Here is a 23,866-nt window from a genome sequence, read left to right as displayed (position 1 = left end):
GGTTTCCTTTAAAGATCAATCCTGACTAATTTCCCCAAAATAATGACCCTTTCGAATTTTGAAAAGAAGGGCAAATGATGTGCTCAGTTAAAAATACAGTAGATCGATCTTGGTAATCATATTTTCGCACATTTTTTAATGATTGCAGCAACACCCAAGTCATATATATAATTGGTTTTCATTTCTTACACTTATTAAGGGAGTGGGGTTTGTTTGGACAAACACATTTACTAAGCCGACATCAAAATTTCCCATATAGAACCGTTGATGGATATTTACTGACCATGTCTTTGGACAAGTCGTTTATCTTCATTCCATATCTCAAAATATAAGCTCTACCCCAATTCTAGGCGAAGTAATACAGTTCATAGCAAGCAATACCCGTTTTCTTTTCACTCATGATAGAGTTGTAATCACTTTGTAACCGTTCCGTATCTATGTCTGTGTGTAACGAAAGACAAGCGTGTATCCAGGTAGAATGAAGAGATTCGAAGACGGCAGGCATCGATCTTGGAAGATCACCTAATCAGGAGAGAGAAAGAGAAATGGTGAGGTTTGAAGAAAGTTTAAGATAACGTGTGGAAGAAACCATACATAGGTAAAACGTGATGATTTTTCTCTTTATTTAGAAATATATAATTAAGAAAGGGAACAGGAAATATACACCGCCAACATGATGAAATAAAAGAAGCCGTACCGTATTTCAATATTAAATGAAATGACCCTTCATTAAAATTATTTTGATTCTGGAAGGCTTTTATCTCATCCGTCCTGTTTCTCTTTTAGTCACGACTTGAACAGCAAGGTAAATTAGACAAACAAAACACTGACAATTTCACCAAAATTGGTCAAGGAATAAGAAAGCTTTTTAAAGCTTACCATTAATCATTATATTGAAATAGTTCTATGCATGCCTGAATGTGCAATGGAAAAGGTCGATGGTATCTTATTCCCACTTTTTTTTGCATTTTACATCTTGGGTACAAGGAATTATATTTATTCAAGCTCTGTCCAACCAAGATTGAAAACAGATTAAACGCGTTTTGTTTTAGCTATGACGAAGATATACCATAGACATATATTTGGAAATATGAAACAGTTAAGAATCCATATCAGAAAAATGAAAGTGGGGACATAATATAATAATCCCAAAATAAAGAATATTCATGATGACGTACATATAACTATTTCATTTTTTTATAATTCGGGTTATAATGAAATTTTCATGATGATTTGTTCTTTTCTCTTTATTTATTGAATATAAGTATGTGAAGCTCGGAATACCAGTTGAAAATATAGTCATTATGGACACTACTATCAGTAGGTTGAGAGCGCCCCCTACTGTCACGATGTGAACGGTATTATTCGAAGGAACATAGTGAGGTCTCATAGCAATTGATTTACACGCATTACCCACCACAATGCCATAGGTCGTTTTTCCCCACACAACGACATCCATGGCCCAATATTGATATTTCCTACAAAAACGGGAAAGTTCTATATTATATGAATTGTGTTACTTTAATTGTAAATTTATCTTTATTTATTGAAATATCTATGAATTGTATGTGTTTGTTGAAATGAGAAAAAAATAAAAACTGAATTTAAAATATAAAAAACATTGTTAACAATCCACAAACCCAGAAGAAACCTAGGTTCATGGTATTCCTAATTTCCTGTTAGCGTGTACCGTCAATCCTTGGTAAGTAAATTGGTAATTTTATTGTATAAATGACAGGAACCTAAGATTATTGATATTGTAAGACATCCTACATCTATAACAGGCGACATTCCACTACCTACCGCATGATAATAATAATAATAATACTTGTATTTAAGAAACGCTTTTCACGTTTGTACCATAGCGCTTTACAAAAAATTGCCTCGAATACAATAATAATACAACATAAATTCATAAACCATACAAAACAAAAATAAATCATGCATTAAAGAAATATGACTTCAGGTGTTTCTTAAACGTAGGGGTATTGGCAATTTCACGAGTGCTTTTCGGTATGTTATTCCAAATATTGGGTGCTGCTATTCCAAAGCGTTTGCCGACGAGTGTGAAGAGGAATCTTGGTTTTAATAATTGGGTCTTGTCATCTGATGATCGGAGTGTGCGTCTGGGTGTGTAGACTGATAGATCAGTAATTCTTGAATATTGTCTTCATATAATCGTTCCAATTGAATTGAATTTATTGTCCACAGGAATGGAAATTCGGTGCTAACTGGTTATCAACAAATTTACAAATACAAATACAACGTATAAATTGAAATACTATTTATGATAATAATAATAACAATAATAATAATAATAATAATAATAATGATAATAATAAAATAATAATAATAATAATAAATAATATTAATAATAATAATAATAATTAATAATAATTATAAAAGCATAATGCTGTACCAGGCTGACTAATCCCGACCCCGCCCAGATACATGAGCATACAATGCAGTCTGTCCGCGTCTTACTGTTGATATGTAAATTGAGTCTGGTACAAATGAGTATCTACATGTATATCGAATCCATCGAATTCGCTTAGTGCGGGGGAAGTACAAACGAATTCCCAATCAATCATAATAGGTGTATTAAATAAGAAAAGGGATATGTGGGGGTCTTTTAAAATGCAGATAATGTTGAAGAGGACTCGATCAACCTATATATCCTTAATACTTGCTAAGTCTGTCCCGATGATACGTTGAACGGTTTTCCTTATTCGTTCTAGTCTTTTCCTGCTAGCAGATGTCAGATTACCAAAGCAACAAATGAAATTTAATATCAAGATTGACTGAATTACGGTTGACTTGTAAAACAGGAAAAGGAGATTCCTTAGTTGACTGTTAATAATAATAATATTAATAATAATAATGACGATTATTTATATGCGCTATAGACAAAAAGTATCACAGCGCCTACAGTGTCAGAAATAGAATATAAATCTTAAGTAACAACAAAGTATAGAATTGTATACATTAAATCGCATCAACTATTGGTGTTCTCAACTACGCCCGATGAGGCCTGTTACAACCATGTTGTGTTAAACTTACATAAAGATATCTATTGGAACTTCAAAATTAGGTTTCTTAAAATCCACAGCTAATCGCATGCTCTCCGGTCATTTATAAGACAACGTTATCATTAATAAACATTGACATACTATTGGGTATATTCCAATACTTCTTGAATTCCTTCGATACCACATATCATCACAATACTACTCTGCAATAGCTGTCTTATTGCGGTATCAGGGGATAGGTATGGGCCAGAACGGGTCGTGTGGTCCAGTGGTTAGAGCATTGGACTCATAATCGCAAGGTTGTGAGTTCGAATCCCAACTCTGCCATTGTCTCCACTTTGATAACAAGGCCCAAGAGTGATATCTGTCGTCTATTACGTCAGCCACTATGACTGATTAACCTAGACGTAAAATGTTTCCAAGGTAATTGGTTATATACCAGCTTGGCGTTTACCAGCAGAAAATGCTGTCCTGTCGAGTTCCTACGGGAGTTACCACAAACAGAAACAGAAACACAACATACACTGTAAAAACTGTGCTGTTAAAACTGACACCATTTGGCGTTAATAGAGGACCACACCCTGAGGTGTTAAAATAACACCCTAGAGATTGAGCATACCACCAAAGAGTGTAAATGTAACAACCATAGGTGTTGAAATAACACGTTTAGGTGTAAAAATAACACCACCAATTTAACACCGGTGTCAAGTAACTGGTGTGGTCCTCTATGTACATCGGTTAACATCACAGTTTTTGCTTGTGTACATATACCTCACTTATCATGGACTCAATTCTGTTTCAGTAAAATCTGCAATTCTTGTATTCTTGATATTACTCCTAGGGAACCAAAATGCTGCTTGATCTACCCTCTTCTGACATCTGCGACCACATGTCTTAAGTTATTTTATATAAAGAAAACTTTCCTTCCTTTGGTAGCAAAGGATTCGACAAATCGGCTATTGTTTGACAAGCAATGCTTACTGCTTTTATTAAAAAAAAATCTTAAAACGAATAATTTGCCAACATTTGACGGATTGTTGCTATTCGTTAGATAACATCACAAAAATTACTACTGTTGCTAATGACAAGGAGTTCGGCGTTAAATGCACAAATAACCTTGTGAAAAATCTCTTACATTATGGCTTATCTCGAAGTGTTGCGTTCCATTGTGATGCGTTGCGCTAATTAACCCAACCTTTCGAGAAAAGCTCCCCGCTTGTCTCGAAGGGTTTTGTACTTGAGTGGTGCGTTGACGCAACCTTTCGAGACAAGCGATCGTGGAGGGGGGGGGGGGGTTCTTGAAAATAATGCGTTTATTGGTTTTATGTATCAATCATATATAATCACTTAAATTTACGAATCAGTATTTGAGAGTCAAAGATTCAAAATTAAAGGTACAAAATTATGAATTTGAAACAAAAGTCTTTACATGGCCTTTCAGATCAGCTGTTCATGATGAATCAAAGTAGTAAAAGGAAAAGAAAAACAGATGGTAATTTTTAAATTGTTTTTTGTACACAGGCCATGCAGCTGAATTCTAAATTCAATATTTCGTTACGTTATTATCATCATAGACGACTTGTTAACGGAACCTTTCTAGATAGCACCCCTCCCCCTTATTTAAAAAGGTTGAGTTAATGCACCAGTCCATTTTTCAACACAACCCCAGACAAGTAGGAGCTTATCTTGAAAGGTTTGGGGCAGCGCATCGCAATGCACCTCAACGCAGCACTTCGAGATAGGTCTATTATACATGATTACCTCTTGCTGTAATGTTATCACGGTCACGGTCCAGATGTGTGATTCGTCGATCCGTAAACCCAACATACGTGTCAACACGAAGCAGTGTGGATCCAGGGTGGATAGGTTGATGGGTTCCGCTTGTTCACGGGCCAGGTACCTCAGGAGGTCGATGATACCAAACATTGGAGGAACTGCTATACGCCACTGCCTTAGAACACCATTGGCTTCCACTAACACCTTCACATCGGACTAAGAGATTTTAAATGATACAACGGTAAATGGCTTGCTTATCATTATGATAGTTAAAAGGCCTTGAACTCCGGGGGACAGTTGGTCAATGTAATTCATGCTGGCATGCAACTTCGCAGTTCAATAGCGTGACAGAGTGATTCACTTATCTCATAATCATGTAAGAGGGCTGTTCTAGATAAAGTAAATTAAAGGAAACCGATTCGAAAAAGTGCACAGGATTTGGAATTGGGCACCTAGATGAAGATAAGATCCAATCACTTCTTTTCAGCGAAGACAGAACGATTGGAAATACGGGAAAGCAGTTCTGAAAGACGCGCAGAGCATTTACATCTTTCTTTGGAACTTGGAAACGATGTTCATCGTTCACTACGTCTTTTCTTCATCTCACCATCAATTTGTCTAATATGAAATTGAAATTGAAGCTTAATCGCAGCCAAAGACTGAATTGCGATTTTTTTTACAACGTAAAACACACAATAAATACAAAATGACGTGTGAAAGTAAAAGATCAATTTTACGTATATCATTGTACATGGTGAAATAAAAAAAAAGAGTAGAATGATTGTATATAATTGTTGGATGACTTGAATCTTGGATATTTGTAATCACAATATTCTATTGGGATCAAGTGAGTAGACAATGTATGTGCTTGCATGAGCAAAATTATAAACAGAAATTATATTCAAAGGGGGTTTCTTTAAAGAATTGGAGATAATGTATAACCGTGCCAGAACGAGTAAAAAGAAAAATGAAAGGATGTCGATAAGTTTGGTTGAGCTCCATAAAGAGATTTTTTATGGGATAAGCGTATAAATGTAAATTAATCAGGTAAACCTGGCTTAAACGGAATTACAAGAGACATAAAACTAATGATTGATTAAATAGTTTCCAGCCATACATGTATATTATAGAATTAACATAAATATTAAACAACTACACGAAGATGGAATAAAACAACCTACTGTGCCCATTGGGAATAACCTTCATTAAAAAAAAAAACAATCCATTTCAGTACGAGTTAACCCATGTTTTCCCCTCTCAATTTATTTCTCTTTTGTAAGTGCTTATTCTACCTATACTTCTTAATAGTTAATTGTAATACATATTTGAAATTTGTTACAGGCCACCTATTGTGTAAACATTGTTACTTCAATTCAGAATTTCTGCTATTGTAATAATGTTTTGTATTTTAATCATTTTATCCAGTACTTTGTAAATCATTTTGTATCTGTTTGCTCGAAATAAATACCATTATTATTATTATTATTGGGAATAACCAATGATAAAATTGGTAAAAGTAAAGTTGAAATATGAGGATTAGAAATAAAGACGTTTGAATGATCATTCCGTGAAAGACACGGTTCTAGCTTTATATTGGATGCCAAATTTCATATGTAACTATGGTGTCCGACAATAAAGTATTCAAACATCCTGTACCGGCCTTACAGAAACGTTGTGACGCTAATGATGCCCCAACAGAATCCCCGTTACCAATGGTTACAACCGGTAATATCAGAGCGATACATACAATGTCCCAACGATGCACTAGTTAGATCTTGGATCAAAGTTTGACTACACAATCCCAGATATATGTCTGGGCCCACTGATAGTGCTCTACTAACCCCTGGAGGTCCGAAATACAATGTACCCTGAGACTGCCCAGGTTGACTGTTAGCTGAAAGCCGAGATGACGATGTCATTGTTGAAGAGGTGAATGGTGGCGGATGTGAGGTGTGGGATGGGTGGCTCGTAAGACTTAAAGTAGTAACAGGACTGGAGGGTGGTGGCGACGACCCAGTCGGATCGGCGGTTGTTGGAAGCAGTGATACCTCGCTCATTCGGTGCGGCTGTAAACCGGGTGAAGTGAAAGTAATTGAAGGGTTTACGGGTGTGAAGCGAGAAGAGGAATCCTGACAACCAAAGAAAGGGAAAGGATTGTGTGTTTGTAAAACATTTTGCAGCGTTTAAAGGGTGTAAGATTACAGCTGGATAATTTAATCGTTACTTTAAGGTTCAAATTGTACATCTATCCTCAGGCATGTTGGTTTCAAAAAGCTCTTCTATCATGTATATTTACTCAATTTCTGATCATTTACCCAGGTGTAATGCGATATTTCCTATACAGGACACAATATTAAGGAATGCAAATGTTCGTTTTTTTTCCTAAAGATCAAGAAGATCTTTGTCAAATCAAATACTTAAAATACTGATTAATCGGAGATGTACTTACTGAAATCGTCTGAACAATATCCGGGAGAGATGACGCACTGGAATCACTACTTGCAAATACAGGGGGTGGTAGACCACTCATATCGACTGGTGGCGGGGAGAAAGGCAGTTCTTCAAATGGCTGTGGTACAGAACTATCCGACCTTGATGACTGTGAATTGATGTTCACCTCTTCGGTGTTCACGATATCTTCAATCCTTGGTGGTTCCAATGGTTTATCAATGTGCGGTGATCTCTGTATCGGTCTGGATGGTGATACTGATGACTTTGGAAAGGAAGCCGTAGAGGGCGCTTTGTGATGTCCAACTTGCCTTGTACTGGGGAAGATGGGCGTTCGAGGCTCTTGTGATTCTGTCTTCCCTTTAGTGTATGGTCTTTGTTTAAAGGGTGGCAGGATAGGGATGTTTGGTACCTGAGGTGCAGATCTTTCAGATATAAGAGATGAATGAGACTGTGGCTGCTCGTTTAATGAGGATGATGATGATGAAATTGATTGTATTGGGTCTACAGACGGAGCGGATAAACGAGAGCTTCTTGGTTGGGCGACGTAAGTTCTATGTTCTGCCTGACATCCCAGGACCCTGCGGAGGTATTCACCAAAATGCGAACTAATCGTTTGAAGAAATGGGAGTAGAAAATGATTTTCATTCACCTGCAAGAGGAAACAGTGATAACGAGAAAAAGTCGCACTTAGAACAAGAAAATATGTCGACGCCCACTTAATATAAGTATTTCACAGTTCTAAAGGAATATGATTATAGCATAGCTCCAGCATTTCGCATTTATTCATTGCGAAAACTATTTTACACTTCTTAGATTTCATGTTAATTACCGAGCAATTTAGCTCGCACGTGTTATGAATTTGCGTCATGCTTTCGTCTAATATTTTGATTTGATTTGATTTTATTGTTTACTTCTGCAATTACATCATTCGTATATAATACATTTTCCATAACATAACAAACATAGTATATTGAGAACTTTTTTTGGCATGAATCATAACTAAATGTACTAAAATTATCATTACAAACAAAACTGATCTCATACCAAATTAGTTAACATTTACAATTTGCAGGAGAAGGATTGTCATCATAAGCAGATTGCTTGAAAAAATGACAACCCCAGGTTAGAACTCATTGATTAATATAATACATTAATACAGCAGAATCGATAAACAGTTCATTTCATGAAAAACAGCAGTAATGTAATTTGAGCAATGAAGATGGAGATGATAAGGATGAAGATGATGGTGAAATGGTGAAGATGAAGGCGATGGAGAGGATAATGGTGATGATGCTTTAATGATGACACATCGACACAGAAATTTTACTTCAAATAATCTGATATCAACATAGATTTAACGTTTGCCTTAAATGAGTAAAGAGACGTGGATCTTTTTATAGATTCAGGTAGAGAGTTCCACAAATCAGGACCATGGTGTCTTATGGATCTCTGCGCAATAAGCAATTTGGGGTTGATTAAATGGAAATTAGAAGAGTTCCGCGTAGGGTATGAATGGATAGATGTGTTCATAGTATAAAAATTGTGAAATGAAGGTGGGAGCATGTTATTTACGTATTTGAACATAAGCAGTAAGCTTTGAAATGAGTTTATGTCAAAAATAGTTAGAGTCTTTAGTTTATGGAATAATGGATTTGTGTGTGATAAATATTGCGAATTAGTACAAATTCGAATTGCTTTTTTCTGTAATAAGTATATTATATTAATTTTAGTTTTTGCACACGTTGCCCAAACTATATTGCAGTACGATATATACGGCAATATTAATGAATTGTATAGTAGAACGAGTGTAGTATGAGGAATTATGTTTTTCATTTTGTAAAGTACACCTACGTTTCTGGAGATGTTAGTAGTTATACAACGTATATGTTCATTCCAATTTAAATGTTCATCTATTGTGACACCTAAAAACTTTGTTTCTTTTTTCCTTTTGAGTGGAATATTATCTATGCTTATGTCGTATGGAAACTCAGTAATATGTGAACTTGTGTGCGTAAAATACATAAAGTTTGTTTTGTCTATATTAAGTGAGAGCCTATTACATTTAAACCATAAAGATAGTTTAGGTAATTCACGATTAAATGTATCTACTAAAGTTTCTAAACTAGTGTTTGAACAAAAAATATTTGTGTCATCGGCAAATAATACAAATGATAATAAAGGCGTTACAGTAGTCAAATCATTAATATATATAAGGAAAAGTAAGGGGCCAAGGATCGATCCTTGTGGAACTCCGCATTTTATTGACTGAAAGTTAGAAGAAATATTGTTGTGAGTGACATATTGTTTTCTATCAGACAAATAACTCTCAAACCATGATAGTGCGATTCCCCGAATTCCATAATTTTCAAGTTTTTTAAGTAAAATCTGGTGGTCAAGAGTGTCGAATGCTTTGCTTAGGTCCATGAATACTCCTATTATGTGTTCTTTATTTGTCATTGCATTTGTAATTTTATCGTATATTTGTATTAAAGCCTGATCAGTTGAATGCCCTTTCCTGAATCAATATTGGTTTGAATTTAGAAACTGAAAAGTATCTAGGAACTTATAAAGTCTTTTGTAAATAATCTTCTCTAATATTTTGGATATGCTGGGGAGAATAGAAATAGGCCTATAATTTGTTATTTCATGTGGATTGTCTTTTTTTTAAACAGGATTTACCTTTGCAATTTTTAGGGAATCTGGACATTTACCGGTGCTGATCGACAGATTAAAAATATGACACAATGGAGAGACAATATAATGTATGATCTGCTTAAGAAGGAAAGTACTAATTCTATCATATCCCTGTGATTTGCTGGATTTGAGATTTTTTGTTATTTCAATTATTTCCTGAACATTTGTGGGGTTAAAGAATAGGGAAGAATTGATGGGTGTGGGAAGAAATTTTGCAAAACTTTGGTTTGGTCTGGCAAGGTTGTTAGCCAAAGAGGGTCCTATGTTAACGAAAAAGGAATTAAAGGTATCAGCTACATCATCTGAATTTATTGCAGCAGCATGAACTGTGAAATTGTCTTTAGGTAATACTTTGGGTTTCTTGCCAATGAAATCATTGATTATCTCCCATGTGGCTTTCATGTTTGATTTAACTTTGTTAAGTTTCTGGGAATAAAACAATTTGCGAGAAGCCCGAATTATATTGGTTAGTCTATTTCTATAAGTTTTATATTTATTTTTGTTTTGAATAGAAGGGTTCTTTAAAAATGTCTTGTATAGTTTATTTCGGGTGTGTATGGATCGTAGAATAGCTTTAGTGATCCATGGCATTTTTGCTTTTCTTTTTTTGATAGGTGATAGAGGAAAATTTTTTATCGTAATATTTCTGCAATTTTTTGTTAAAATTTGTGTAAGCAATATCTGAATTTGACTCATTAAATACATCTAACCATTCCTCAATCGCAAGATCACTTTTAAACGATTCAATATTGATTGGTGTTTCTTTACTATACATTGTAGATTTAGGTGAATTTTTTTTGAAATATCATTATCACATAATAAAAAAACCGGTAAATGATCAGCTATATCAGATATTATTAATCCGCTGGAAGTATCTCTGTTTAGTATGTTTGAAAATATGTTGTCGATAAGTGTTGATGAATGGCTATCAATTCTGGTCGGTTGATCTATGTGGGGATAATAACCAAATGAATGCATAGTGTGTAGGAATAAATCGTTTTCATTATTTTGAGATAACAGGTCAATGTTAAAATCACCCATTAGTATCAAATTAATTGGAAACGATTGAGACAATTCACCAATTTTACTTTTTACATTATTTTGAAACTGTACAATGTACTGTTAAAAATAATCAGAATACTGTTTTTATATGAAATAACATTGGAAGATTTTTCTTCGTTATGATTCTGAACAAATCGTTTCCAGGATGGTTTCGTGATGGTCCTCTATAATGAATCACCCAAACAAATCTCTTTCAACCCCGTTACTTTGGACTCTACAACGCTTTGGAAACATTATTGGGGAAATCAACTGCATAAAAATAAGGTCCTACATTGTTAATTTTCATCTAATATTGTTTGTCTGAATTTGTCACTCTTCACGCAGGTGTAGCAAATTGCTACCGGTAGGAAGGAATTTCTTGAATACTCGAGCGAGGTTGGCCATTACAACACCCTTCATCTATTCTATAGCAAACACAGTTAAAATCACTAAAATTATATTGAAGAATTACCTGCGATCTTGTCGAACGTCTAAGGCCACTCTGGTGATAACGGTTAGACGCTGATAAAGATGGATGTTTGACCAAGCCCCCTGCACCTAGACTAACGATTAGGTCCCGGAATCTTGATGCTGAAGTGTGGTCATTCGCTTTCTTCACACAACGTTGATGTGGATTCAACTGTTCGAACTGGAATGGAGTTTTGTCAAGTTTCTGACGTGAATGACCCTGAATACTGAAGGGATTGCTGGTGATTCTCGTCCCTGAGGGCGTCTTCCGGTACTGGGTGGGTGAGTAGAATTCGCTGCTTGAGAGGAAACCGTGCCGGCTCTGCCAAGGAAACGGTTTGCCGTGTACAGCGGAGATCTCGTGAACTACTGTCGAAAAGATGAGCAGTAGAGACAGTCCCCAGTCTCCCATTTTGTGCACCTACAAAGAAAGAAAATTTGAAAACTATGAATTGTGAATCTATCTTTGTAAGGATTTAAGGGTGTAGAGTGCTGAAGATATGTCATCAGTATTATCCACTGAAATTCACAGTCTTTGACATTTGTGTAAAATGTGCGTATAACGTTGAATGACTCTCTGAAATCATGGAACTGAATTCATGTCATTACACGTTTGTTATAACACTTTTTTTTAATATCCAGGGACGCTGAACATTACCGAATTGAGAAGAAAAGGAATACAGATAATAAACCCTCATTACCTTAACCATCGAGTTTGCCATACAATTTCTCCTATCAAATAATAATTTGCTATCAAAAATGAAAAAAAATAATAATGAGACGACTAATTATTTCTTCATAAAAATATTTCATAACGTTCAATATCCGCATTCTGTTCTAATTCGGCCCCATCCATGTTAGATCCCACCCCCCCCCAAAAAAAACTGCCTCAAATCTCACCACACGCGCAAACTCACTGACACATTATTCATTTATCTCTTCTTTCACAACGTTTGTACATAACATCGGTTAACAACATCATATAATAAAAAAAACACCCCCATGGAAATCCAAACACACGAAGACACGTAACACACACTCACCCTCTCTCACACACACATACACACACACTCACACAAAAATCCAACTCTTCCCTTTCATTCTCACCCGTGCATACATATAAGGAATCAAGAGTGAACATCGTTCACTTTTATTTAAAATAACCAAAGAGATAATTGCCAACAATCGACATAAACAAACATAATTTTAACCGTGATAGCCATTTATTGTTTTAACCAATTGAATGCCTCTGGCTAACGTTGGCTAACGTCTGGCTAGCCTACGTTGCGCAATTTAATATTGCAGCAGTGCGAACTTTGAAACATATCTCCATGTAGAAATTGATAATATCTCAAAGATCCAGAGAAAAAATCCCAACCCAAGTGATACCAAAGTACTAACATTCATTGATATCTAACGGCCTTTGATATTGATTGAAGAAAACACTTTTAGAAGAATGAACAATATATCAATTTTATTGTTGATCTGAGATTACCATTGGCCTTGACCTTGTAACCTGAATTCATACTGTCTGATTCCTGTTGGTAATTCACGTATATCCATTTTAACATGATACTGAAAATTTGAAATTCATCTCAAAATTTCAACTGTCCCATTTGAGTTGTGCATATCACTGTTTTGTGGAAAATAAGCTAAAGTTTAAAATGTCGTAACTTTCTTATTTTACATCCGATTTTGATGAAATTTTCAGCATTTTGCTAGTTTGATATTTCTCTATTTATTCAAATCAAAATTTTTGTGTGGTGGACTTGACCTTTAAGAGCTTCCTCCGGTGAAATTAGATTAATCGATTTGCCGATACTTATATGACAGTTTTTTACAATTAAAGTTTATCGGTCCTAAATTACCTGTAACCGTGGTAGTATTCCTTGTCATAGTAAATGATATATTTCAATGTAAAAGTTATGGAAAACAATTATGCCCCTAAACACATGAAGCATAAATTGAGTGACATATACTCAATCATATTATACTTTCAATTAACATCGTTTCCTTTCGACAAGTGCAATATAGAAATACCCCCTGGCGTTTTAGAAGAAACTCACGCTTTGTATCAAATTTCTCGTATAGTGATGAAAATCTATGAACACACTGTCCATGTTTGTCATTTCATTTTAATGAGTCTTCTTCCGTAATGCATTTATTGAACCTTTGTCTCACGGTGGCCCATGCGGTAAAATAGATATGCAAGTATCTTTAAGTGTGCAATGTAGTAAGGAACTAATCAGGTTTTGTAAAGTTTATTCTTAATCAGGTAGTTAATTGTGCACTAGGCTGTTAAAGATGGCCATATCGAAACTTAGCCTATTGTTTGCAGTATACAGTATATATATATATAGATTCTGTTTACATTGTAATTACAATAATCCAATTTCTTTAATTTCTTTGCTCTTTTCTTTTCGTGGTTATGAAACAGTATTTGACAGTAGTTCTGTCAAAATCTATGTATTGTGCCTCAATTTTGATATTTATGGAAAGGTTTTGGAACACGTATGTCATTCATGCCACTTTGTCTTAATCTCTTTATTGTCTCGTCCTACTCACTAGCTCTGTATGGTATTGACGTCTGACATGAATTTAAATTGTGTAGAATTATGATATTTTTTCATTCTTTTTTATGTTTTCACTTGTTCCTTATCCAAATTCTTCAATTTCAATACAAGGCCTATCTACGTTTTCACCTCCACGTACACTTTTTCTCTTTTTTTTTACTGTCTTTACATAAGGGACCTGTTGCATAAAACTTTTTTTACCCGAGAAAACTCTGGTAAAAACTGAAAACTAAGGTTAGTCTGACTTTTGCAATTGACTTTAACACAGGGCAAAAACTCCGGTAAAACTAAAACATGAGTTTTCTCAGGTAAAAAGTTTCATGAACCGGCCCAAGGTATTATGGAATAAACAAAGATGAATGGAATAATTGAATCACTTTTAAGAGTTGTACCTATTTTCCTTAGAATCTTGAAACCTTACTCAATGTCGACTTTTCTTTTTAAATTAACATGTAATGCATGACAGAGAAAACCCTTTACCACGAACCAAGTAAACTAGACACCGAGATTGAATGATAATCATACTAGCTTCTACGAGGACTGGTCTCCTGTATTATGTGCACTTTATTCCAACTGTGTAGTGAGCCAAATATTTTTAGGGGGCTCGATATGGCACATCACTTAATATTGATTTTAAAATACTTTTTCAAATACTTAAGTATGTGATAGATTGTGACATAATATTCAGAAAATAATGCAACATTTCAATAAAAATATCACATTTCACCCTATCCCTTTCCTTTTCTCCCACTGGTCATGAAGGGGGGGGGGGCAAGAAACCCCAAACCCCCATCTCTACGCCAGTACTTTATTCGTGAGAAACGATTATTTCTTGACATTCCTCGGAAATCTTTTTAATGATGGGCAGTATGCTCCTATAGGATTACTTCATTCATGTACCTCAAGCTTCTTCGATCCATTTTACACCACTTAGGCTTATATCTCTTGTTCTTTCCTTCCTTTTGTCCATTGTCATCTTAGGTGACGTCATTGTTTCTGCATCGAACAATTGCGATATTTTCCTTATTTACAGAATTATTTCCTCAAGACAAAAAAACTATTCCTTATAACCTTTCCATCAAGAATGAACTGGGGGGGGGGGGGGAGGGAGTGCGCGATTCCATTGAGATTTACTTGGGTGGTGTTGCGTGTATTATTCACTATAGACAGCACCCCTGATAATGTGGTAGGCTTAATAGCAGTACTTTAATGAAAATTCCCTTCATTTTGAAGCGAAATTTTTTCTTTTTCAAAAAATTCATCTTTATAAATTTGACTTTCATTTTGTAGTGAAAACCCTTTCTTGGCTTGCCGTATTCAAACCAGCAGCCCTTCTTCAAAAGTCGTTCCCAGGGCCCTGTTTCAAATATCAGATATCATCATGCTTTTTTTTTTAGAAACAGTTATCACTCCGTCTAATATGATGGAAACTTTGTTAAAACCGGTAATCCGGTAATACCTGATACCGGCTAGAAAACTAACTATTGATGAGATTTTATTCAAATTAGAGTTAAAATCAGACGATTTGAAATTAGACCCTAAGCTTTCAAATGTCGCGCTCTGAAGGTTAACTTCAACTCAATAAGATATGTACATCTACATCACGAATCAGAGATTAACATGACATGTTGAAAATAATTTGCACATAGGTAGGTTGTTGGATTCCAGCGTCAGACATTTCTTGACATTTTGCTTATGTGTCATTACCGTATCTAAATACATCTTTTCTTCAATAATTACACAAGAAAAAGTCTTTCTTAAGATCATGCATGCACCCCAACATCAGCAAGAAATCGCCAGGGAAGGCAATCCGTAAATAACTTAAATAATAAACTGCTATTCAATTAAGACATTACCATACGGTTGATTTAGAGGTAGAAGCTGGTGCAGTTACTGTATAGGTTGTAGTGGTAAAGGAAGTAGTAGAAGTAAGAGTAGTATATCGTAGTAGTAGTAGCGGCAGAAGTGGTAGTAGTATCAGCAGCAGCAGCATCAGTAGTAGTAGTAGTAGCTGTAGCTGTTGTTTTAGTAGAAGAAATAGCATAGTATAACAGTAGAAAAGCGGTGATGTGGTCATATTTCTTCGTACCAGTAAGCAGACTTATGTACACTCTGGAGTCTGTTCAGGATGGAGGAACGAAGACCGGCCCGCAGAATGTTACAGAAGTCAATCCTAGAGGTGATTAAGGAATAAATTAGGCTTTGTGCTGCAGAACGAATGAGTAGCGATCTTGTAGCCGATATATTTCGTAGTTGGTAGTAGGTCGCTTGGCATGCATTGGAAATATGCTTGCCCATCTTCATAAACTGGTCGAAGAAGACACCCAGATTGCGAGCATTTATCTGAAGTAAAGGAGGGACAGACACACTGCCAACTTGAATATTTTGTGGGACAATCTTGTTTCGCATATTTGGTGAAGAAAAGACTAAATATTCAGTCTTGTCATTCCGCTTCACAAAATTCATTACCATCCATTCTTGGATTTCTGCTAGTCAGGTAGTAAGACCTGAACTAGCATCAGCATCTCACTCTTGGGTCGAAGGTCACATATAATTTTGTATCATCCGCATAGAAATGAAGTTGCAATCCATGATGACGAGCAATTTCTCTAAGAGGTGCAGTGTACAGAGTGAAGAGTAGCGGCCAAAGGACGGAACCTTGTGGAACACCGTAGGCCTACTTAAAGAGAACCAGACAACGATGTACATACAGTGATGTTAAGTAGGTATCATACATTTCAACATTAAAAAAAGTTTGCGATGGATTTTGACACAATATTTGGAAAATAATATCACATTTCATCCTGATCCCTTTCCTTTTCTCTTTTTTTTCTTGGTCGTGTTTGTTTTTTATATAAAAAAATTGGGAATGAGGCTGGGGATTAGTCAATCATCTTCCACAAATCGCTCAGATGAAAAATCGCCCCCTTTCATACCTCATACAGATGAGCTCCCTAATTTGTTCAACCTTGTGATCAACTAACCTGAATTGCATTGTCTCATACCTTATTCCATTCCCTAATTACATGTCTCGGGTCTAACATATACATGTAAAGGTTTACTATTCAGACCTCCAACATTAAATTGCATTATCTACATAACATTAAATATCTAACATTACAAAATGCGAAAAAAGACGTTTAAAAATGGTTATAACATTGGTTATCAATGAATTCTGTAGAGCAGTGAGAGAGAGAGAGTGAGAGAGAGAGAGAGAGAGAGTGAGTGAGAGAGACAAAATTATAAGTTAGAAAGAAAATAAGCTGAAACAAAATTAACAAGAATATTGAAATCACAGCTGCTTGAATTACATGTATATGACGCTATATCACGGAAATCCAAATAAACGATCTATATTTAATGTGCTATTAAAATGTTTCTTTTCCAACTGAAAATAAAATTGTACACATGATCATAATATATTATGTTTGAATTAATACAAACATGCAACACACACACAAGCACACACACACCCCCTCTCTCACATCCACATCCACGCACTCACTCGTTCGTTTTCCTTCACACCCGCACCCCATACCACACAATGCACACAAATACGTGAAACGTATAGAAAGAGAATAGTGACATCCTTACTTTTTTAGTCAGATAGTGGGAGTATGCACACCAGACATATTACTAGTCAAATTCGAGTAGTATTATTTTATGAAGCATCAGACAATGTATATTATGGCCTTTCTATTGAGCTATAGATTTATCACTTGTACGAAACCTCATTGCTTATTCATATAAATAGTATGAAGTGATTGAGATATTAGAACACCAACCACGTGAAGAGGAAAAGTTTACCACTTAAACTGTAAAGCATAAATCTTTGGTTATTCTCGTTTCAATTACCCCTAATTTATTAATGAATCTAATCTGTGTTATTTTTCTTCTTGCAGCTATAATCGGGACATTATTTTATTTCAAAAATTATATAATTGTTCTTTTTCTAGCATGTCAGGGCTGTGTCATATTTGTCTATCTATGAAAAGGTTTTAGAAAATGAACGTAACAAATATTATTTGATAACATATTCCTTGACACCACTTGATAAAATAACACTTATCCTACGTCAATATGGGTGATAACAGTTTATTCTGTCTAAAATTTAGAATATCTGTTTACTCCTAATGTATGTTCTCAGCATTAATCGTATACATTTGACATCAATATTATATTTCTATGTTACATGAGCGGAATGCATTCAGACATTATTAATGTACATCATGTTTGTAGTGTAATGGTTTAGAAAATTCCTTTACTATTCATGCATATCAAAGCAGTACAAGAAATATATGAATACAAGCTTAATCAAATTAAAATATCCGAAGACATATCATGTATCTAGTTGATATGATACTTACCTATCATCACTATATGTACATCGTTATCTGGTTTGAAGATTTAATTTGTCAGACGCCGCAAACATTATGGGTTATTTCTTTTCACGAGATCTTGACACATTTGTATTACATACAGATGATGACATGTACAGTGGTGCTAAAAAAATTGTGAACTCCACCAGAAAATGAACATAATTAAAAGTGTTTGGATTCAAATCCTGCTTTAGTCGATGTATCATTCTTGATATCATCGTCAACATAATTCTTTTCTGTGTCATATCTGCATCATCGTCATTATCATCATGATCATCATCATGATCATCATCGTCATCATCACAATTAATATCCTCATCAAAATATTACATTCAATAAACGTTGTTGCTCCGGCGGGACTTGCCCGAAATTATAGTGTTGGTGTCTGCATTTAACACTTCGCATGAAGGAGTGCATTTTGTGGTGGGGTTCATTTACTTTCTAGCACAACTGTATACGATATTGGTATTTGATCTAACTAGTAAGTTGCCATTGTCCTGCGCAACCAAAGTTAAACAAAATATCCTGAAAGCTTCCCGGTGTAATCATTGAATATGAAAAAGAGAGAACAATGAGAATTCCACAATATACTGCTCTACACGCGAACTTCCGCAAAGTTAATGTACAAGACTTTAGTCAAGGTATCCCCAAAAGATCACTTATTCTTTCTTATCATATAGTTTGAATAATATAGGTCTTAGAAGCATATATTGTGGAACACCCAATATTCATATCTTGTTGACATTCCGATCATCAACCTCACGTACGCATATCACTTCCAAATATGTTCCTCAATCGTCACCTAAGCCATATTGGACATTTTTATGATTAGTTAGCAATTTGGCCATTCCTCTGCAGGGTGGAATCGAGGATATGCTTGTACATTTTCCTTAGGAATTATTAAATGGCAAAAGTGTAGGCGGTAATTGGGGGCACCTCAAGGAAGCACCAATATCTAACCCTGCAAATTTGGCCTTCATACCCTTAACCAGCGGAGGTTCATCTCTTGTTATCCTCTTCATTAATTGAAATAAATTCTTTTATAAAGTATTTCAAATAATAATAGAAAATATCTTACCTGATTATCAGCATATCCCATCCGAAAAGTCATTGGTGGGTTAAAAACAATACTAAAGTAGATATTCACGGTTACAACAATATTTATATTTAAATAATTTGTGGAAAAAACAACAAATGTACTCGGAGATTGAGTATTCGAGCTTCTGCTCTCTTAAGACCAATTAAGTTATAAAGTGATAGAGTCTGGGCTGCAGACTATATCGGCTGGGGAGATACATGGGTTTAATTTGTATCACTGTTCAACACCGAGAGAATGTACAAATAATTCAAAATCATTCATATCGAAAATAAGAACAATGTGAATAGCTTCGTAACTTACGTGTAACAGCGTTAAAGCTCTATCAGCATGTCTCCATTGAGCCGAGGCGAATGAGCAAAGTTGACGAGAATGAAATGACAGCTAGAGATTTCAGCGAACATCTGATAAACACCTACTTCAAGCGGCGTCTTCTTATACAAAGTGACATGGTAAAACGCAATTCATGGTCATTAAATAAGCGCACCTCTCGCCTAAATCTCCTCACACGCCGAGATAGATGGGGAAACATTGTTACCGATTCTTGCTTTCAATTGGTCAGCGAGTGACGAAGATTACCATGAAATTTTAAATATGAGAGAGTGCACCTACAGGGCTGGCCTGCGCAAGCGTGCATTCAGATGTCATTACGGTTAAAGGACAATTCTTTCAAAGTTAAAGTACTTCTCTGTTCATCACAATAAAATCAGATTTTCGCAAAAAAAAGTTTTGCTTCCACCAGTGATTCATTACTCACTACCCATAACATAAAACCAGTTGTGGGGAAAAATTCCTCGTTACCCATCTCATATGAGGATTATTAGATTTGATAAATGTTGTTATGAATCTGTCGCGATCACGAAGATTCATATTTAATACATGGACTTCCGTATCGCCCCTTTTGTATTTCTATGATCATGGTGGTTGGAAAAAACCCATTAATTTAATGGTACGCCTCCACACCGTGTGCAATTCAGTCTTTATCCTTTTTGGCATGATGGCTTGTCGACGACTTGCGATTGAAGATGAAAATGATCTTTTTAAACCTACTGTAATACTTCAGTTCTTTTTTCACTGCGTAGATCGATATGAATTTACAAACGCAGCAGTTATCGGCGGTCAAAATGGATATATATATATATATATATATATATATATATATATATATATATATATATATATATATATATATATATATATATATTAAATTCATTAATTAGTGTAACACACAATAGCGTAATGAACCAAAAACTCTGACGGGGGCCAGACAAGGCGTATGCAATATTTCTAAGCAGAAAGAAAGCAAAGCGAGCGAAAATAATTTTTCACTTTTTCAATACAAAAATCTATTTTTGGTATAATGTATTTCTACAAAATAATCAGAAAAATATGATAATTCACCCCTATTCCTTCCATTTTCTTCTTTCTTTTTTTCTCGATCAGAACAATTTTCTTACAGTGAAGTTAATTTTTGCTATAGTTATACAGCCACAGGCGTGATGGACAAAAAAAAATAAAGGGGCAGAAAAGCGAGCGAGTGAATATTCTTGCCTATGTAAATGAAAAAAAAGTAATGAGATAGAAATGTGCATGATATCAAACCTAAGCGTCTCCCTGTGTTCCTCTTTCTCTTGGTTCCTCCTTGGTCATTAAACTTTTAGGAGGTCCATTTGCCCCCAAACCCTCATCAATACGCTAGTGATTACAACTAAATACTAGATTAAAGACCTAACTAGTAAAAAAAAATGTCATCAAAACAACACACCCACACCAATTTAATTCTTAGCCTTTATACTTTACGTTTTGACGCACAAAAGTTCGATTTCAAGAACCCGCGTCTATACGTCAAACTGATGAAATATTTACCCACTTAGAAATCTTACAGCTTTCCCCCCCCCAATGCAATCTATAGACACAAAAGACCTCTCCAGAGTGTTCTCTCCAGCTCTTTTACAATCTCTTCTTATCGGTCTTTTACTTCACTTGCGTTTGATCGTTAAGCCCGGCCGTTGGCATGCTGTTTGCTTAAATTCATTGATTGTCGAGAAGGAAGTTGATGACAGAACCCGTTGATAGACAAATGCATTTTCCGGTCATCATAAATATATATAAAAAAAAAACATCCCATGGGGGTCGCCTTTAGCATGCATTAAATCTTGGTAAATCTAAAGATCATTCTCTTTAAAAACTTCGAATACAAGTCCTTCTTGTGTAGTTGTGTACATGTATATCTAACTAATCTACTTTAGATCTGAACCTAGTTAAAAAAACAGCAACATTAGCTGAGCAAAACACATCACATATATATCTTCAAAACATATTTCATGATATCGATTTTTCAATTACGTAATGGATAAATGTAAGCCTCAATCTTTGGTCCAATATTATTCATTACGTAATGAAAATATTATCAAGATAAATTATTATCAAATACACTGTAAGTTCGGCTCAAATGATGAAATCATATAAGTAGTGATTTTTTTTTATACGATCCCGGGTCCGTTTTCGGCGGTTAGCACGTATTTTCTTGGTATATTTTGCTTGCATGTAGTACAAGAGTTCTGCTCAAACTCTTCCTTAGTTTTATGCGGTTACGTTCAATACAGGCAAGTTCATGTCTAATTCAGACTGAATCTAATTACAGGCGCACATACATCTAACGTAGCGGTTATCCGTTCGGTTCGTCTGCACGCCGCCTTATCCTATCGGTTCGAATTGCTCCAAATAAATCTGACTGCTTAATTTAGACCAGAGGGTGTTTTACAAAGTATTAAGTGGGAATCTGAATCACACTAAATCTTGGCAAAACACCCCAGGTTTGAAAAAAAAAATTCATGAATGCTGTGAATGAGGACGGTATTCGGCGAAGAGAAAATAAAAATACATTTTCCTTAAAAAGAAGGGTTTATAAATTAGGTATAATTTTTTTTCCATACTTCTCGCACGAATGTACCACGGCGCGGCGTAGCGTGTGGTACGTTTGTGGCGGCTCGACGATTTTATTTTTTTTTTTATATGTGTCTAATTGGTGAGCATGCTATATGTATTCTGTGCTTTATAATGTCATCTGTACTAACACTAGGCAAGAGTAAAAAAAATGAATCATGGTAGTGTGGTATATGATGGTAATTGTTATACCTCATTGCTACATGTAAGAACTCATGAATACTTGTAAGCAAGGACTTTCATAGTGAGAGCCGAAGTGGAGTTAGTCCGGAGTCCAGGAGGAGTTACACCACTTTGGAGGGCAATATGAAAATTCTGAGATTAGTTCGATCCGGATTGCGCTTATCGCTGTGATCTTGCCTACACGTATGGCGCGAACTTGCTTGGAAACCATGGCAATTAACGACTGCGGATACACCGCTGCGGTGCTTGCCAATATGAAAGGGGGTTTAAAGTCGGTCCGCAGTACAAACGTATAAACTCAATCCGGAGTTATTCCAGAGTAACTCCACTTCGCCTTCAGTATAAAAACGGTATTATTAGAGAACTCTCCGAGGGACCTGGTAATGAGGATTTTAAACACCTTATCAAAGGGCACAGCGCATCAAGTTGAGATCGAAGCCTAGTCACCAGAAATCCGACACCCCGCACTACCGACTGAGCTATCGCGCGTCCTCATTATCACACTGTTTTGAGTCATATAAGTACACGATCAGATAACTTTTTACGAATCAAAATAAAATAAACAAATAAGAAATACTGACATGGATTCACATTAAAAACATTGTCTCGGCAGAAGCATAGGTCTTGTTCAATTTGAAATGAAATTAATAAATTGACTCTATTCTTGGTAATCTTGGTAATCTCAAGAGAGCAATTATGATGACTTACCGATAAACACTTTGCAAAACTTCAAACATAATGAAAAACAACGAAATACAACGAAATATTGAAAAACAGAAGTGTCTTCAAATATGTTGAGAACTGCAGCTCTGTTTATTGTTTTTTTTTTACATTATATTACCAATCAGTTCGGTAGGCATAAAAAAAAATCAGCTGAAAAACATTTTTTTTCAATTCCCAGGGTATAGTGCTGGCTTTCAATATACGCCTATACATTTTGGTTATTTTTTGTTGGTATAAGTATACTTCTATTTGATCTAATAACATCTCATTGTGAACAGTTATGTAATGTTTTTTATGTATTCTAAAAGATTGCATTTTAATTGTCAAGGACATTATTGTGAATCCGATTGTATACTGAAGGGACTACTAGATAAAGCAAAGTTGATAACAACATAACACAAATAGGTAAGTAGATGAATAAGTCTTTACTGACAAGCTCTTTAAGCTATTAAAATTTATTATGTTGATTGTCATTTAAGGGTGCACTCTGTACATGGATTAAAAATG

General features: G+C 35.2%; 1 protein-coding gene across 1 annotated transcript; it reads right to left on the bottom strand.

Annotated features, from left to right (window-relative positions):
* LOC121427161 (mucin-2-like) lies at positions 1-19,950 on the bottom strand. The gene is made up of 6 exons (XM_041623423.1): positions 19,811-19,950; positions 11,464-11,880; positions 7,255-7,905; positions 6,647-6,934; positions 4,791-5,021; positions 1-522 (listed from the first exon to the last, which is right to left on the bottom strand). The coding sequence occupies exons 2-6, from the start codon at positions 11,869-11,871 to the stop codon at positions 436-438; spliced, it is 1,665 nt and encodes a 554-aa protein (XP_041479357.1). The 5' UTR covers positions 11,872-11,880; positions 19,811-19,950; the 3' UTR covers positions 1-435.
* Between the last annotated feature and the right edge of the window lie 3,916 nt (positions 19,951-23,866).

This window comes from Lytechinus variegatus, chromosome 14 (assembly GCF_018143015.1).
Source record: "Lytechinus variegatus isolate NC3 chromosome 14, Lvar_3.0, whole genome shotgun sequence".
NCBI lineage: Eukaryota > Metazoa > Echinodermata > Echinoidea > Temnopleuroida > Toxopneustidae > Lytechinus > Lytechinus variegatus.
Note: the sequence above shows the minus strand (reverse complement) of the source record. Positions and strands in the feature narration are given on the sequence as shown.